This window comes from Dipodomys ordii, unplaced genomic scaffold (assembly GCF_000151885.1).
Source record: "Dipodomys ordii isolate 6190 unplaced genomic scaffold, Dord_2.0 Scaffold104, whole genome shotgun sequence".
Lineage (NCBI taxonomy): Eukaryota > Metazoa > Chordata > Mammalia > Rodentia > Heteromyidae > Dipodomys > Dipodomys ordii.
Window position 1 is genome coordinate 969,049 of NW_012267320.1, and position 17,900 is coordinate 986,948.

A 17,900-nucleotide genomic window follows, 5' to 3' on the forward strand; every position below is an offset into this window, starting at 1 on the left:
TTGACCACGGCCCGCACGGGAAGACCGCAGCGACCAGCCCTGCCAAGGAAGCGCCGCCCGGTGCTGACCCGTGCAGTGCGGCCCGCCCCGCCGGTCCCCCGGGCCCGCCCCGCCGCTTGGGTCCCTTGGGAGCACGGTTGACACAGATAACTGCGATCTGAGTGGCCGAGGGCAGCTTTCCGGATGCTCTTTTGTTTTTGGGTAGGGTCTTACTGTAGTCCCGAGTTGGACTCAGAACTCCGGATCCTCTGGGTCCTCCTGCCCAGCGCAGCCCCACAGCCAGTCCAAGGGTGGGGTTTTGTATTGCAGTGGTTTCTAAATGCGATTGATTCATTTAGAAAATAACCTGTAGGGACTCAAGCTGTAGAGGGCCAGCCTTGAGCAGAAAAGCCAATCAAGATCGCTAGGACCAGAGTTCAAGCTCCAGTACTGCTCACACACACCAAAACCAAAAAAACCTCGAGGTTTAGGCCAGAAAAGAAGTCGTGAGCTTATAAAACTTTGGAGATATAAATGTCTCAATTCTTCTGATGCAGGTGGCTCACATCTATAATCCAATCCTGCTACTCTAGAGGCTGAGATCTGAGAATTGAGACTGGAAGCTAGCCTGGACAGACAAAACCGAAACTCTTATCTCTAACCAATAAAATGCTGGGACTGGAGGTGAGCCATGAAGCACCAGCAGTGAACAGAAAACCCAAGAGACAGCATGAGGCTGAGTTCAAACTCCAGAACACACATACAAAAAGGAAGTTAAAGTCTTTTTTTGTGTGCGAGTCGGTTCTGGGGCTTGAACTTGGGCCCTGGGCACTATTGTTCCTTTTTTTTTCCCTCAAGGCACTGACCCTGAGTTATGCTCATTGTCAGCACTCTACTATGTGAGCCACAACCCTACTTTGGGCTTTTTTGATAAGTAGAGATAATAATCTTATGGGCTTTCCTGCCTTCAACCTTAATCTTCAGATCACAGCCTCTGGAGTAGATTACAGGTGTGGGTCACCAGCACCATTTCTTGCTTTCTTTGTTTTTGGGTCTGGTTGTGGGGCCTGAACTCTGGGCCTGCGGGCTGTCCCTCAGCTTTTCAGCTCAAGGCTAGCGCTCTACAACTTGAGCCGCAGCGCCACTTCTGGCTTTTTTGTTTTTGCTTATGTGGTGCTGAGGAATCGAACCCAGGGCCTCATGCATGCAAGGCAAGCGCTCTACCACTGAGCCACCTTTCCAGCCCCCCCCTTTTTTTTTCTTGGTTGGTCGTGGGGCTTGAACTCTGGGCTCGGGCGCTGTTCCTCAGCTCTTCAGCTCAAGGCTAGCTCTCTATCACTTGAGCCACAGCACCACTTCTGTTTTTCTAGTGGTTTATTGGAGATAAGAATGTCATGGACTTTCTTCCCCGGGCTGGCTTTGAACTTCGATCCTCAGATCTCAGCCTCCTGAGTAGCTAGTGTTACAGGTGTGATCTACTGGTGCCTGGCTTGGGGCAGATTTTCTTAAACTTGCCTCCAACCAGGAGTCTCTAGTCTCTGCCTCCCAAGTATCTAGGATTACAGGCTTGACCACTCTGTACCCAGGAGAAGGTACAATTTTGTTTGGAATTTATACTTCCTGTAAAACATGTCTCTCTGTATAGGTATGTATACATACCAGGTACCTGAGTTCAAATTCATCCTCAGCTCTCCTGCTTGCTCATAGCTGGCACTCTCTTATTTGAGCCACACCTCCAGTCCAGCAGTTTGCTGCTTAACTGGAGATAGAATCTCCTGGACTTTTCTCTTCTGGGTAGTTTCTAACTGATCCTCCAGGTCTTAACCTTCTGAATAGTTAGGATTACAGAGATGAGCTACTAGCATCAGGCATCCCTCTAAAATATGTCTGATGGTTTCTCTGCATGTGGTAAAGGCTTTCCCTGCACTGGGTTGTCTGATTGTGGGGTTGGTGATTGATGGATGGCTTGAGTGAGTTTCAGATCATGTACTTCCAGGTCACAGGGTCTGCATCCCTTTAGGTAAGTAAAGCTGCCTGTCCTAGGAACGCAAGGACCCATCAGAGGGCCTCTGCATCAGGCAGGCAGGTAGGCAGGCACCGCCAGGCCTTCTCCCTTATTTTTACTTTAGTTTTTTGTGTACAAGTACAGAGATTTGAACATAGGGCCTGGGTGCTGTCCCTTAGATTTTTTCATTCAAGGTTGGTGCTCTACCACTTGAGCCACTGCTTGACTTCTGGATTTATTTATTTATTTATTTGGTTTTTTTTTTTTTGTCGCCCATGGGGCTTGAACTCTGGGCATGGGTGCTGACCCTCAGCTCTTCAGCTCAAGGCTAGCTCTCTACCACTGGAGCCACTGTACCAATTCCGGTTTTCTGAGTGGTTTACTGGAGATAAGGGTCTCACTGTCTTTCCTGCCCCGGGCTGGCTTTGAACCTAGATCCTCAGATCTCAGCCTTCTGAGTAGCTAGGATTACAGGCGTGAGCCACATGTGTCCAGCCATGTGCTTAACTGGAGATAAAAGAGTCTCAGACTTTTCTGCCCAGGCTTGCTTTGAACTGTGAGCTTCAGATCTCAGCCTCCTGAGTAGTTAGGATTATAAGCACAAGACACCACTAGTTACTAAATGTGCTTTCAGATGTGATTGGGAAAGTTCTTTCATGCTAGGCTGGAAGGAATAGTGGTCAGAATTAGTTGGGTAGAAACAAATAGCAAAGCCGTGAATGCTGTCTCACAAGACATAGAGGGGGCTGTGTGGCTGGAAGCACTGAGTTGATGTGGTTTGCAGAACGTTCCAGATCTTTGTGTGGATCTGGCTTGCCAGGACACTCTGGCTGAGATCATTGGCACTTGTGGTTTGAAGTGACATTGAATCCTGTTTCTTTTCCTCCATGCAGTTCATCGAGGACTTGAACAAATGGGCCCTGTTTCTTGTCTCTCCCTTTAGACTTGAAACAGAACACATAGCATTTGTGACAGAGAGCATTTGGGCTCAGGGTGACAATTTCCAGAGGGCATTGTCTTCAGAAACAGTGAGTACCTTGGGTTTTCATTTGTATGTTAGAAGGAAAATATGTGTCTTAGTTCAAGCTGTTTTGTTTTTTTAAATTAATTTTTTTTGCTGGTACTGGGGCTTGAACTAGCTAAGCAAATACTTCAGCACTGAGCTATATCACCAGTGCATAATTACTATGCCTTTTAATTTCCTAAATCATTGCTTAATTGTACATCATTATGGGGCTAAAGGCCACACAGCATCTTAAGTACAAAGTTACAGTCTCTAATGCAGGGTAAAGACCATGCTGCTGTAACAAAGAGGTCCAGAACTAGAGGCTCAAGTAAGCCCAGGGAGGTGGTTCCTAATGACATTAGTAGAAGCTGGCTCCTTCTAGCTCCCATCTCTCCACCATCCCCAACTCCATCCACATTGCAGCCCTCAGCATTGGGGAAGAGAACAATGTGGAGGACAGCCAGCTTGCTCTCAAATTGAGATCCAGAAATTCCCCAAGCTGCTTTAGCTCCAGGCAGTTGTCCTGAACTTAGTCCTGGGATCTTCAGGTCACTTCAGCATCAGGGAAGAATGAGGCCTGCAGGCCCCAGGAGACAGCATATGCTCTGTACACACTGAAGTTCTGTTATTCCAGGGGACCTAGGGAGAATAAGTATGGAGCCAGTGACCTCTGTTTGCCACTGTTTGCATCTCCCTTAATAATGGTCTGTATATGAGTCTCTTAATCTTAATTTTATGCAGTGGTAAGGTCCACATCTTCCAGGCAGACTGTACTTTTCACTTAAGTCATTTTATTTAGGATTACAGAGTTTGCTGGTCTTGCAAACAGGCTGGAGAGACATCCCAGGTTTCTATGTGGAGCTTTGGCTTATAAATTGGACTTCATAATCTGAAAAGAGGCTCATCTTCTAGTTCATTGACTTTTTTTTTTCAAGTTTATGCAGATTGATACTTAGCACAGTGGTTCATTTTAAGGGATCTAAAGAATCTGTTGATCTTTTTCCTAATTCTATAGTTAATGGAAATTTTAGGATCCTCTAATACTAAGTAGAAATATATTATGTGGGGCTGGGAAGGTGGCTCAGTGGTAGAGTGCTTGCCTTGCATGCATGAGGCCCTGGGTTGGATTCCTCAGCACACATAAGCAAAAAGAAAAAAGCCGGAAGTGGCGCTGTGGCTCAAGTGGTAGAACGCTAGACTTGAGCTGAAGAGCTGAGGGATAGTGCCCAGGGCCAGAGTTCAGGCCCCACAACCGGCCCCCCCTCCCCCCCCCAAAAGAAATATATTATGTGAGAAAACCCTTTGAATCAAATGGGATCTCACATACTTTCACATTTTATTTTTATTTTTTCCAGTCCTGAGGCTTGAACTCAGGGCCTGGGCACTGTCCCTGAGCTGCTGCTTTTTTTTTTTTTTTTTTTGCTGAAGGCTAGCACTCTACCACTTGAGCCACAATACTACTTCTGGCTTTTTCTGTTTATGTGGTACTGAGGAATTGAACCCAGGGCTTCATGCATGCTAGGCAAGCATTCTACCTCTAGGCCACATTCCCAGCCCATACATACTTTCACATTTTTAAGACTGTGCAACTCTTGTAAATAATTATTTCACAATTTTAGATGTTTCTAATGGTCATTCTATAGATTTCCAACAAAGATGATGTGCACTGGGCTGGAATGGGCCACAGGCTTAAGGAAGATGAGACTGCCTGGCTGGGGGTGGTGGGACTTGGTCTTACTAATATTTAAGATTTACATCCCTGCTCTATAACTTGCTGATTATAGATAATCCCCTCTTCACTTCTCTCCTTTTTATTTGTGTTCCGCACACGTGTTCTATTCATTCTGTCTTTAGCATGTCTTATAAGTTTCTGACTCACTAAACTGTCACAGGCACATTTTATAGAATTTCTTCATGCCACCAGCTGTGTGCAAGACCCACACATACTTGTCCAACCTGGTCTCTCACTCCTGGGCTGCTTCTTGGACTTTGAGGGTATGTATGTGTGTATGCTGATAATGGGACTTGAACTCAGAGCCTGGGTGCTGTCCTTTAACTTTTTTGCTCAAGGCTGAAACTGTCCCACTTGAGCCTCAGCTCCCCTTCCATTTTTTTGGTGGTTAACTGGACTCTCCTATCTAGGCTGGGCTTCAAACTGTGGTCCTGAGATCTCAGTGTCCTGAGTGTCTAGGATAGTAAATATGAGTCACTGGTTCTCCACTGGACTTGAGTTTTAAGCTGAATGGAGCAGATATTCATTGCATGCCATCACAGTGTGACATCAAGTCCAGAGTTCAGTTCTTGGGCAGATTTCTGCCTGCCTCTTCTAAGAGGAGACCCCATGTTTAGGGCCAACCAGGACTTCCTTAGCTTTGATCTTCAGGAGTAAGCCTGTTGCTTGACTTCGCCTTTCTTCTTCTCCCTCTTTTGTATGTCCTGTTTGCTTTTATCCTCTGGAAGGCATTGGTGCAGGGTGGGGGGATGGGGAAGTGAAGTAGTGTCAGCCATGAAGCGGCTTGGCTTTGCTCCAAGGGCCCTGGCCTTGCTTGGGGGAGTTTACACTATCTGTGGCCCAGAAACCTGGGACCTAGAGAAAGGAAGTGCACTTTGCTGAGGAAGCAGTTGGCCTGGCGGAGAAACTCGATCAGGGATGTGAGTATATATGTATTGTTCTTTGGCCTTTTCCTGGCCTTCCTCTTCCTTTTTTCTTTTTGCCTTGCATCTCTGCCCTTCCAGAGCCGTATGAGAATTTAATTGTTGGTTTCTTTTACAGGAAGTCAGTGCATGCCACAGTGGGGTGCTAACTCAGTGTTTGCCCATTGGAGACTTAACGAAGCTGAGCCTCACTTGTTCTGTGGGCCATAGCTGGAAGTAGCTGATAGCAGCATTTCCTTTTAGCTTTCTGCAGAAGTTGCACTGTCTTGTTGCGACTTTCCCACTCATCCTCATCTGAAAAGTTCTTCCAGCTTTTAATTTATCTTCTGCTCCAGGCTTTTGTGTGTGTGGGGGGGCCTTACCTTGACCTTCACTCTCATCACATCATCTCACAAGTGAGATGATGATCTTAGTACTGACCTGCTTCCAGTTTGGCCAGCGGGGACACTGAGGGGCCGAGGCTTGCCAGTCAGGTAGTGGTGATGAGCAGACTTTGAATTAGGCTCAGATTCCTGGAGCACTGGAGCACTAGAATACTAGAGCCAGGCTCTTCTCTCCAGCTGCCCGCTTCATCCTTCGGATTTTGAGCTTTGCTCTCCCCAGTGCTGAATTCTGGGCTGCGCTGGGTCTCCACCCCCTTGTGGTAGGGATGTGAACTGCCAGCAGCATCCCAGGAAAGTCTCACTGTGACAGCCTGATTCCTCAATGTACACCATCACAGATTGGGCCTATGGTTCTTGGATGGCACCTGAGCAGAGATGGTGACAGGGTACATTTGAAGTCATTGAGTATGGTGGACTTGTCCTCTCCACCCTGTGACCAAGGACAGCAGTTTCAGAGGGGTCCTTGTCCTTTTAGTTCCTTAAAGCAACAGAAACTTTAGCTCCTTTGAAATGACAGGGTTCTAATTTAATGTTTCCCCTTCTTTTTAATTGTTATTATAAAGATGATGTACAGGAGGGTGCACTTATCAGCTAGAATGAAAGTGTTTGAGCCCAAACAACTTGGATATTAATAAGATGTCATCAGTACCCAGCAATTAGTTTGCATCTGACCGCAATTAATGTGAAGAATCTGAAAAAAAAATAGTGTCTGCTTATTCTAGAGACAAAGTCTCAGCCCTTCTTTTCCTTCCCCCTCACCTCCTCTTTTCTCAGATTGTCAAGTGGTCTGACTACTGTTTGCCATTAGCTTGCCGACCTGGGGATCCCTACCAGTTCATTGCTGAAGCAAGCGTGGACAATTTTAGCAAGCTGGGAGTGGCGTTCATGGAAGATAGACTCCAGATGGATAATGGACTGATACCCCAAAAGATTGTCTGTAAGTAGCTCCTAGTGGGACATCTCAGGTTATTAGCTGAGTGCTGTGGTGCACTCTGCTGGTCTAGTTTAAGGCATTACTTAGGTTAAGTTAGCCAAGCTAGTTTGATTTAACCATATTAGTATAAAACTCATGTTGAGATTTTGGGGAGCACATGGAGATAAAGTTAATAGATTTTTTTTTCCTTTGGTAGTATTGAGGTTGAACTTAAAACTTCTTACTTGCTAGGCAAGTATCTACTACTTGACTTACACCTCCAGCCCTTCCTACTCTGGCTGTTTATGTATGTGTGCTAGCTGTGTGCTTGAACTTCTCGGGGCCTTGGCATTGTCCATTAACTTTTTTGTTCAAAGTTGATGCTCTACCAGTTGAGTCACATCTCCCCTTTTGGGGTTTTGCTGGTTAATTGGAGATAACGTTTTCATGGACTCTCTTACCAGGATTGGCTTTGAATCCCAATCCTCAGATCTCAGCCTCCTGAGTACCTAGATTACAGGTATGAGCTGCAGGTATCTGGCATGCTCTGGCTGTTTTTGAGATAGGATGTGTATTTTTGCCAGGGCAGGTATGGACCATGGTCCTCTAGTACTTCACATCAGTACTCTTAGCTTTTATTGTGCAGATGGGGTCTTGTGAACTTTCTCTTTTTGGCCTTGGCTGGCCTGCAATCCTTCTGCTTCCAGCCTCTTACATAGCTGGAAAGACAGGTGCATGCTACCATTCTCAGTTATTGGTTGAGATGGAATATTGTGAACATTTGCCCAGGCTGGCCTCAGAGTACAGTCTTCTTATCTTTCCCTCCACGTAGCCAGGATTGCAAGCGTGAGCCACTGGCACCAACTCAAACCAGAATTTTGCACCATTGTATTGTCGGGAGATGGCACCATGCAATGTAATATAAGATACCCATTCTACACTGTACTTGTGATCTGATGGGAAACACAGCTGGTATTACCAGGAACTTTTGAATCTAACACCTTGTTCCTTAAAATATGCATATCACAAATTTATTAGAGACAAATCTTTGTTCAGGAAACATATCCAACCTTAGGCTTACATGCAAGCTATCTGTGTGTATAAGAGTTTTCATTTGGCCTGCTACTCAGGAGGCTGAGATCTGAGGATTGAGTTTCAAAGCCAGCCCAGGCAAGAAAGTCTGTGAGACTCTTACTTCCAATTAACTACCAAAAAGCTGGAAATGGTGCTGTGGCTCAAAGTGGTAGTGCACTAGCCTTGAGTATAAAAGCTCAGGGACAGTGCTTAGGCCCTGAGTTCAAGCCCTAGGACCAGCACAATAAAAAAAAAAATATTTGTGCCTTATGCAGGTATCAACAACTTTGGAAATTGGTGTTAATCATATGATTTCTTGATTTACTGTGTGCATGTGCCTCATACCATGTCAGACATGCATATAGCAAGTGCTCAATAATTTTTTTCTTTTTTGGGTAGTACTGGGTTTGGACTTAGTTTGAATCTAGAGCCTCAGACTTCCTAGACAGTACTCTACCACTTGAGACACATCTTCAGTCCTGCTTTTTTAAATTTTTTTTGGGTCCAGTCATGGGGCCAGAACTCTGGGCCTGGGTGCTGTCCCTCAGTTCTTCAGCTCAAGGCTAGCGCTCTACCACTTGAGCCACAGCGCCACTTCCAGCTTTTTTCTTTTTGCTTATGTGATGCTGAGGAATCGAACCCAGGGCCTCATGCATGCAAGGCAAGCGCTCTACCACTGAGCCACCTTCCCAGCCCCTCAGTCCTGCTTTTTGTTGGCTGTTCTGGAGATGGAGTGCAGTAGGTTTTTCTGCATAGGCTGACTTCAAACTGTATTCCTCTGGATCTCAGCCCTCTTGAGTGGCTAGGATTATACATGTAAGCCACTAGTGCCTGACTCAGTAACTGTATTTGAATTAGTGCTTGTAAATTTATATTTGAATTCAGAGAAAAGGTACTGGATGGACCCTTTTCTCTGTGGACCCTTTGCTGTACCCTGAGAGTGACTCCCCTGGGCATGCTTGGATGCCTGCCTCTATGCCTTCCTTTCTTTTTGGTGTCATTATCATACAGAAGAACAACACTTCAGAAGTCAGTGCTCTGGGTGAAGTAGGCAGAATGACCTCCCTGGCTCACCCATCTCCCCAGTCAGTGGTGGACCTGAGATCCTGAGTGTCAAAGGCAGTAGACACTGAGCATGCCGGTCGGGTCCTTCAGGAGTGCCCTCTCAGTGGTGGGCGCAATTGCATGTTTTCCAGGGATGCCTCGAGTTGAGGGGGCACTGCTGGTGGGAGCCAGGCAGCGGGCTGCCCTGGACTGTTAGCCGTGGAATGTGGGCGGCAGCTGGAGGCTCGTGATCTGGGCGCTGTAGCAAACAGTTAGCACTGGCTTATGACCTCTCCTCTTTGTGCTCTAGCGGTGCACTTGCAGGACTCCACTCTGAAGGAACTAAAGGACCAGGCTGCAAGAGGGCAAGTGCAAAGCCTCAAGCTGGCTGCCAGGCCTTCCCCAGAGCCCAAGCCTGTGCAGCATGCCGACAGAGATGAGCCCAGGGCTCCTGGCCAAGACTCTTGCAAGCAGCGTACAGATGGGGAGGGAGAGCCGGAGGAGCATTCCCACCTCCACCTATTCAGTTGCCACGAGTGTTTGGAACTGGAGAACAGCACCATCGAGTCAGTAAAGTTTGCCTCTGCAGAGAACATTCCAGATCTTCCCTATGACCACAGCAGCGGTTTGGAGGCTGTCACTGATGAGCTCTGCCCCAAAAGAGAAGAAAGCAGAGTTAACATGGTGGGCAAGGCACCCAACATCCTAGTCTATGTGGGTCCTGGCACTCAAGACACATTGGGCCGGCTGGAGCAGGTCCGTTCTGTTCTAGCTGACTGTGTGGATGCGGACAGCTACACCATCTACCACCTGCCCGAGGACAGTGGGCTCAGGGACCCATGGGCCGACAACTGTATCTTGTTGGTCATTGCTGCCTTGGAGCCCATTCCCAAAGACCTGTACCAGAAGTTCATGGCCTATCTTTCTCAGGGAGGGAAGGTGCTGGCTCTGTCATCTTCATTCACCTTTGGTGGCTTTCAGGTGACAGGGGAGGGCATGCTGCGGAAGACAGTCCAGGACTTGGTTTTCTGCAAGGCTGACCGGAGCGAGGTGAGGCTCAGCGTCCTGAGCAGTGGCCGCTTCTACAAGGCAGGCCCCAGAGAGCAGCTCAGCCCTGCTGGGCTCCACGGCCACCTGGACACTGAGGACAAGGATAGAACGATCCTGCAAGTGCCTTTTGGAAGCTGTGGAGGAGAGGCTGTTCTTTGCCAGGTGTGAAAGATGGTACCGAGGGTGGCATAAGCCCTGCTCCTGGGTAGACTGGGGTGGGACACACTCTCTAAACGTGCTCAGACATCTTGTGCCACCGTTACTTTATTCTTGGCTTGTGGTGAGTGGAAAGCTTAGGGATTCTTTGGATACCTTGATTCACCAGAACACTTGAGATGGAGATGAGGCAGGAGGTGTTAGGGTAACCTGACTCAAGGATTAGTCAGGAAACTCTTTCTTGTTTTGATCTTTCTTTTTTCTTTTTTTTTTGGGTCCGGTTGTGGGGCCTGAACTCTGGGCCTGGTCACTGTCCCTCAGCTCTTCAGCTCAAGGCTAGCGCTTTACCGCTTGAGCCACAGTGCCATTTCCAGCTTTTTCTGCTTATGTGGTGCTGAGGAATCAAACCCAGGGCCTCATGCATGCAAGGCAAGCGCTCTACCACCGAGCCATCTTCCCAGCCCATTGTTTTGATCTTTACTGGCAAAAATGTTCATAATTTTTGTTGTTGTTGTTGGTCATGGGGCTTGAACTCTGGGCCTGGGCCTGTCCCTGAGCTCTTCAGCTCAAGGTAAGTGCTCTATCACTTGAACCACTTCTGGTTTTCTGAGCGGTTTATTGAAGATAAGAGTCTCACGGACTTTCCTGCCTGGGCTTGCTTTGAACTGTAATCCTCAGATCTTAGTCTCCTGAGTAGCTAGGATTGCAGGCATGAGCCACTGGCACCTGGCTATGTTTATGAAATTTATTAGCTACTTTCTTGTCTTAGAGTACACTCTAGACAAGAAAATAGAGCCCTTATTTAATGTAGAAAGTTGAAAGACCTAGGGTTAGTGATTCTTTTTTGCTGTTTTTGTTGGTGGTTGTGGGGCCTGAACTCCAGGTCTGGGTGCTGTCCCTCAGCTCTTCAGCTCAAGGCTAGCGCACTACCACTTGAGCCACAGTGCCACTTCCGGCTTTTTCTGCTTATGTGGTGCTGAGGAATTGAACCCAGGGCCTCATGCATGCAAGGCAAGAACTCTACCACTAAACTACCTCCCTAGCTCAGGGTTAGTGATTCCAAACTCAGTGCCCATCATGTTAAAATAACGAAGCCTGTTAGTGTCATACATCCTTTATTCTTGTCTTCAGACTAGTTTAAAATCCAAGTGCTGAGAAAAACCCCAAATAAGAGTATGCTAAAATTGGTTAGATTTATGGTATACTTATTTTTCATCTTGTGGGGGAGGGGGTTAATTTAGGGCCTTGCTCTTGCTAGGCTGGTGCCTAGCAAGCCCGAGTCATGCCTATTATTGTTATTTTGGTGATACTGGGTCCTCACAAATGCTAAGCAAGTATTTTTGCCACTGAGTCATGCCACCAGCCTTGACTTTGCCCTTGCAATCTGTCTGTGTTAGGCTTCCATGTAGTTGGGATAATAGAACAGGCTTGCAGGAAAGTCCTGGGAGACTCTTACCTCCAATAAACCACTAAAAAAACGGAAGTGGTGCTGTAGCTCAAGTGGTAGAGCACTCATCTGGAGCTGAAGAGCTGAGGGACAGGGCTCAGGTCTAGAGTTCAAGCCCTACAACTGACCAAAAAAAAAAGTCTTATGGACTTGCCTGCCTGAGCTGGCTTTGAACCACAGTCCTCAGATCTCAGCTTCCTGAGTAGCTAGTATTACAGGATCGAGCCACTGGTGGCCCATTTTGTGTGTGCGTGCTCAAGCGCGTGTACGCGTGCGTGCACACCAGTTCTGGAGCTTGAACTCAGGGCCTGCTGGGCACTGTCCTTGAGCTTTTGTGCTCAAGGCTAGTGCTCTACCACATTGAGCCACAGCTCCATTTCCATTCCTTTTTTTTTGGTAGTTAATTGGTGATAAGAGTCTCATAGACTCTCCTGCCCCAGCTGGCTTTGAACTGTGATCCTCAGATCTTGGGTGAACTGGGTATGTAGGCTTATAGGCATGAGGTGCTGTCTTTGGTTTGCATTGGTTATTTTTTGTGTAGGGTATCATTTCCTGCCTGGGTGCACACCTGGACTATGATTTGGATTTGTGAACTGTGACCTAGGTTTGTGGCATATTTCTACATTGGTGAAGAAGCAATGGGCAGCGGATAGAAGGAAAATTGGAAGGGCTTGGAAGTCCTCTGCCTCTTCTTTCTTCTGTAACCTTTTGTTAATGTTTGGGCATTCCTCACTGTTTATTGAAAACCTCTGAAGCCTTGGGTCAGAAGTTGTTAGATGAGGGGCTGGGAAGATGGCTCAGTGGTAGAGCGCTTGTCTTGCATGCCTCTCAGGCCCTGGGTTCGATTCCTCAGCACCACATAAGCAAAAAAGAAAAAAGTCTGAAGTGGTGCTGTGGCTGAAGTGGTGGAGCACTAGCCTTGAGCTGAAGAGCTGAGGGACAGCACCCAGGCCCAGAGTTCAGGCTCCACGACTGGACCCCCCCCCAAAAAAAAAAAGTTGTTAGATGAATATACTCCACTCTCAAGGATCCATCATGTAATGAGGAACTCAGGAATGGAGCCCAGAAGCCTTCCAAATATGAGCAGATTGAGCCTTCATTTTGTCATAGGAAACCTTTTACTGGGTATAGAATTGGTTTTTTTTTTTTTTCAGTTTATTTTCATCCTGTATACCATGTCTGTTTCCAGCCCTCATAGAATCTATGTTCTTTTGTTTTTTTCTGACCACACGTCTTTTGAGGGCATATAGGTTTGTTTCTTTGCCCTCCCAAAATACCCTCATTTGTTGTAAAATAATACTCAGGCAGAGATCCTTAAAATTCAGCAATCTGGACATTGGGACAGATGAACACGTATAACCCCAGCCGGTTTCCTGTAGGGCTGTGAGCCACATGGGTTCATTTTTGGAGGCCTAATAAATGTCCCTCTTATCTTTTTCTCTGCAAATATGGTCACTATAGTAACAGTGCATTCTCAGAAAATCCACTTAAAAACCTAACTTCCTAGAGCCATATTTCAGTTTTGAAGAGTGGCTTTTACCACCTCTGCTCAGTCTTGTACTAGAAAATGTGATCCATTTCTCTGCGTTCCATAGCAAATCTGCTTGGCACACCATTTCAGCCGACCCCAGGACTGTCATAAAACTTGATAGCACAGGCTTGTCCTAGAAAACAAAAGGCAATATGATGCAGGCTCACAAATCAGATTCAGAGGATTAGGATGTCATTTTTGATTTTAAATGACTTCCAGTCTTCTGTGTGACAGGGTCACTGCTTTCTCCACAGGCCTCTGTCGCCGTGATACTGCACTGAGATCAACTAATAAATATTACTACAGGCTGGTTAGTTTCCTCTTTCTTTGTTCAATTTCATAGTCTTCATCTTTGTCATAAATCTAGTAATGATGTAACCCAGTAAGAGGTGATAAAGGACTTCAAGGAAAAAACACAGCTGTGTGTTAGGTGCGGGTGTCTGGGCTAAACCTGTTGCCGATTTCTGCCTTTGCCTTCATAATGGTCAAGAAAGTCAGGAGCCCACAGCTCATACCTGTAATCCTAGCTACTCAGGAGACTGAGGTCTAGGAATGGAAGTTTGCTAGACTCCCATCTTCAAGATGGAGGAAAAAAACCAGGACTGGAGGCATGGCTCAAATGCTGAGCACCATCTTGAAAGTGTGAAGTCCTGAATTCAAATGTTAGTACTACCAAAAAAGAGAAAGGAGGGAATGTTCAATTGCTTGTAGTACTGACTGAATTTGTTGGGAATGTTTAAGGATGTAGATTGAGGCTGCCAGGAGTTTGACTTGAAGTTGTCCAAAGCTCTGAAATGGATTCCAATGAAAAGTTTGTTTTCTTTCTTTCTTTCTTTCTTTTTTCTTTTTCCTGTTGGTCATGGTGCTTGAACTCTGGTCCTGGGTGCTGTCCCTGAACAATTCAGCTCAAGGCTAGCGCTCTACCACTTGAACCACAGTGCCACTTCCAGCTTTTTCTGCTTATGTGGTGCTGAGGAATTGAACCCAGGGCCTCATGCATGCAAGGCAAGCACTTTACCACTGAGCCACCTTCCCAGCCCGAAAATTTAGTTCATGGCAGAGTGGTTCTGCTTTTATGGCCTAGTTTCTCATTCACGGCTTCATTGACATGCAGGGCCAGATAATTCTCTGTTGTTGGAGGGAGTCCTGAGCCTTTTGGGATGGGTAGTGGCACCCTGGTCTCTACCCACCAGATGCCAGTACCCTTAGTTGGTAGTTGGATGTGTTTTTATCTCTGCCTTTTAGTCCTGTTGAAAAGCCTTCCATTTAGAAGAAGCCAAGTTACAGAGATAGGCTGTGACCATAGAAACAACATTAAAGCAGAGTTGATGAGACTGCACACTCTCCTCTGCGCCGTTCTCTGTCCAGGCACAGAACCAGGGATGGTGGTGGAAGCCAGCGCTTGGTACATGTTGGGCAAGCACTCTGCTGTGGAGCTGCACCCCCATCCATGCCTCAATCTTGAAACCGTGATCTAGGCTAGAGCATTTATTCAATTTCACTGTCTTTCTCCCTTGAACTAGGAGTTCTGGTGTAGCTCTGGGTAAGTGGAAATGAGTTCAGTGCATTCCTCTGTGTGTGCTTCTTGGATATGACGTGCAAACACTCCATCCAGTGAGCTGCGAGCACTGCGCCCTGTGCCTTTCTCTGTGACTGAGCTCTGGACAGACAACTCTGCCACCTGCAAGGTCCCCTCCGGATGACCACGCTGCTGTGCCGGTGTCCACCTAGCCCTGCTTTGTGTGCTTGAGAGCAGAGGCCCCCACTTCGAGTAGAGGAGACTCGACTCTACAGGATGGGTCCTGTGAGGGATCCTTCGTGCCTCCCTCTCTCCAGAGCCATTTGGAGGGCAAGCCCCCTTGTTCCCCACCAATCAGGGACCATGTTGGACAGTGCTCTGCCAGCCTTTACAGATTGGCCGTCATGTTTAGCATTCAGTCCATTGTAGGTGATAATATTTGGAGGTTAGATTGGCTTAAGCCTTGGGTGGGAATTGAGAGATCAGAAGCCCTGCAGGCTGGCACCGTGCATTTAATTTTTCCAGTGTGTGATGGTTGGTGAAAATAAACTAGCTCAGGTCTCTCTTCTGGATGCCCATATTATAGTGACTCCAAGCTTTAACAGCCCAGTTAAAATCTGCTCTTAAGGAAGCCAAAGGTCCCACCAGTACCATCCCTCATTCAAGGCAGAGATGTTGGTAGGTGGAGATATTTTTACCTAGACAGTGAAGCCTGGACCAAACCCAGAATTCAGCCAGGTGAAGGAGGGTTCAGAGAAGCCGCATTCAGCTGTTTAAATTCCTGCAAACACTCAGAAACAAGGACTGACTGGACTCTCCTCCATGGTGTTTCCCAGCTGTGACTGTGGGTGGAATGGAAATTTCCAACAGGACCCATGTACCTCCCTGGGTCCACACCTGACTTCAGGTGTGTTCCTAGCACAAGCATCTTCTAGACGTTTCAGCTCAAGTTAAGGGACTTGCCCAAGGTCATGTGCAGTGTGGTGGTAAGTCATCACCTAGGAGGAGTTCGTAGACCCTCCAAGATGGACTCCACTGTGCCCTCTAGCCTGGGAGCCACAACTTCAATCTTTTTTTTTCTTTGCTGGCACTGGGACTTGAACTCAGGGGCAGGGTGTGGTCCCTTAGCTCTAGGCAGCTGCTCTGTCACTTGAGCCACACCTCCACTTGTGGCACTTGCTGGTTAATCAGAGATAAGTCTCCTAGACTTTCCTGCCAGGGCTGGCTTTGAACTGCTATCCACAGATCTCAGCCTCCTGAATAGCTAGTAAGATAGGCATGACCTTCATTTAATCTTTTTTACTCTCGGTGTTGCTTGCTGGTGCTTTCCTGAAGTCCAGGTTCAGAGTTTGTATGTGGCTGATAAAAAGAGTTTATGTTCAAGTTTTCAGAACACCTGGTACAGACTTCTTTTCATTGTGTAAGTGACTGGCATTTTTCTCCTCAGGTCCATCTAGAACTACCTCCCAGCTCTCCCACAGTACAAACTCAAGAAGACTTTAACTTGCTCAAATCAAGCAATATGAAAAGATATGAAGTCCTTCGGGAGATCCTGACCACCCTTGGCATAAGCTGTGATGTTCGACAAGTTCCTGCCTTAACACCTGTGTCCTTACTGTTGGCCACTGAGGTGAGTTTGTGGGCATGGCTAAGAAGCACACTTACCTTGGGGTGACCCTCCTCAGATCTGTGACCTGTTCTTTTGTTTTCCATTTTTTTTCTTTTTTGCTGTTATTGGGGTTTGACCTTGAATTTGTGCTTATCAGGCAGGTGCTCTGCCATCTGAGCCATGCCCCTACATATTTTTTGCTTTCGTTACTTTCCAAGGAAGGTCTGTGTTTTTTATAGCTGGAATGACAGACATACTCATACACACGCAGTTTGGTGGAGATGGGTGTCTAAACATTCTGTCTACACTGGTCTTAAACCTTCAGAATCCTCCTAATCCCTGCCTCCTGAATAGATGGGATTACAGGCATAAGTCACTATGCTGACCTTAGAAACCATCTTGACTATGTGTGAGGATCTTTAATTTTTTTGAGTGGTTGACGTAAGCAGGTAGAGAAGACTGGGCAGTTAAGAGATGTTAGACCCCTGCTTTTACTGTATTTGATGTCGGTATAATTTGTGGAGGGGAAGGGGAAAAACAAGTTGTTTAAATAAGGATACAGGTGGACCCATTGCAACAATGAAAAGTACACGCTGTCATGTCAAATGAACTTTACAACTTTGGTGGGGTGAGGGGAGGATTGGGTGGAGGGGTGGGGGGAGGCTGGGAAGGGGTGGGAAGGGGAAACAGGAGGAGGCTAGCTACAATGCTTGATAAGAAATATACTCATTATCTTGCCCATGTAATTGTAACAGTATTTTCACAAAAAAAAAAAGAGAGATGTTAGGTATGAGGTTGTGCCCCCCCTCCCCCTTGTTTTTTTTTTGTTGGTCGTGGGGCCTGAACTCTGGGCCTAGGCGCTGTCCCTCAGCTCTTCAGCTCAAGGCTAGGCTCTACCACTTGAGCCACAGCACCACTTCCAGCTTTTCCTGTTTATGTGGTGCTGAGGAATCGAACCCAGAGCCTCATGCAGACGAGGCAAGCGCTCTACCACTGAGCCACCTTCCCAGCCCTGCCCCCCTTGTTTTTGAGATGGTCTCACTGTGTAGCCCACACTAGCCTTGAGCTTGAGATCCTTCTACTTTAGCCTCCTGAGTATGGAACTGCAAGTGTGCACCATCATACCTGAAAAATTATGACTTTTTTTTTCTGGGGAAGATGATCCTTATATGGGTCACCTTTCATATCTGAGGTTCTCATAGATACTTGAAAGCAAATGTTCATCAGTACGGACATGCGTGGACTCTTTTCATGTTGTTCTCCCCTACACAATAGAGTCTGACAATGATTCTATGTAACAGTTAAATTGTACGAGTTTATAAAAAGCAAGGTGTGCCGGGTGCCAGTGGCGCAGGCCTGTAATCCTAGCTACTCAGGAGACTGAGTTCTGTGGATCATGGTTCAAAGCCAGCCCGGGCAGGAAAGTCTATGAGACTCTTTTTTTTTTTAATTTTTTTTTGGGTCCGGTCATGGGGCCTGAACTCCGGGCCTGGGCGCTGTCCCTCAGCTCTTCAGCTCAAGGCTAGCGC

General features: G+C 46.9%; 1 protein-coding gene across 1 annotated transcript in view; it reads left to right on the plus strand.

The window, feature by feature from the left end:
* Hlcs (holocarboxylase synthetase (biotin-(proprionyl-CoA-carboxylase (ATP-hydrolysing)) ligase)) overlaps window positions 1-17,900 on the plus strand; it is a 161,501-nt gene that overhangs the window by 15,641 nt on the left and 127,960 nt on the right. Inside the window, exons 2-5 of the mRNA XM_013027420.1 lie at window positions 2,878-3,012; window positions 6,803-6,965; window positions 9,370-10,271; window positions 16,210-16,392. Of these exons, the coding sequence (XP_012882874.1) occupies window positions 6,914-6,965; window positions 9,370-10,271; window positions 16,210-16,392 (1,137 nt within the window). The 5' untranslated portion in view covers window positions 2,878-3,012; window positions 6,803-6,913. The remainder of the gene's footprint in view (window positions 1-2,877; window positions 3,013-6,802; window positions 6,966-9,369; window positions 10,272-16,209; window positions 16,393-17,900) is intronic.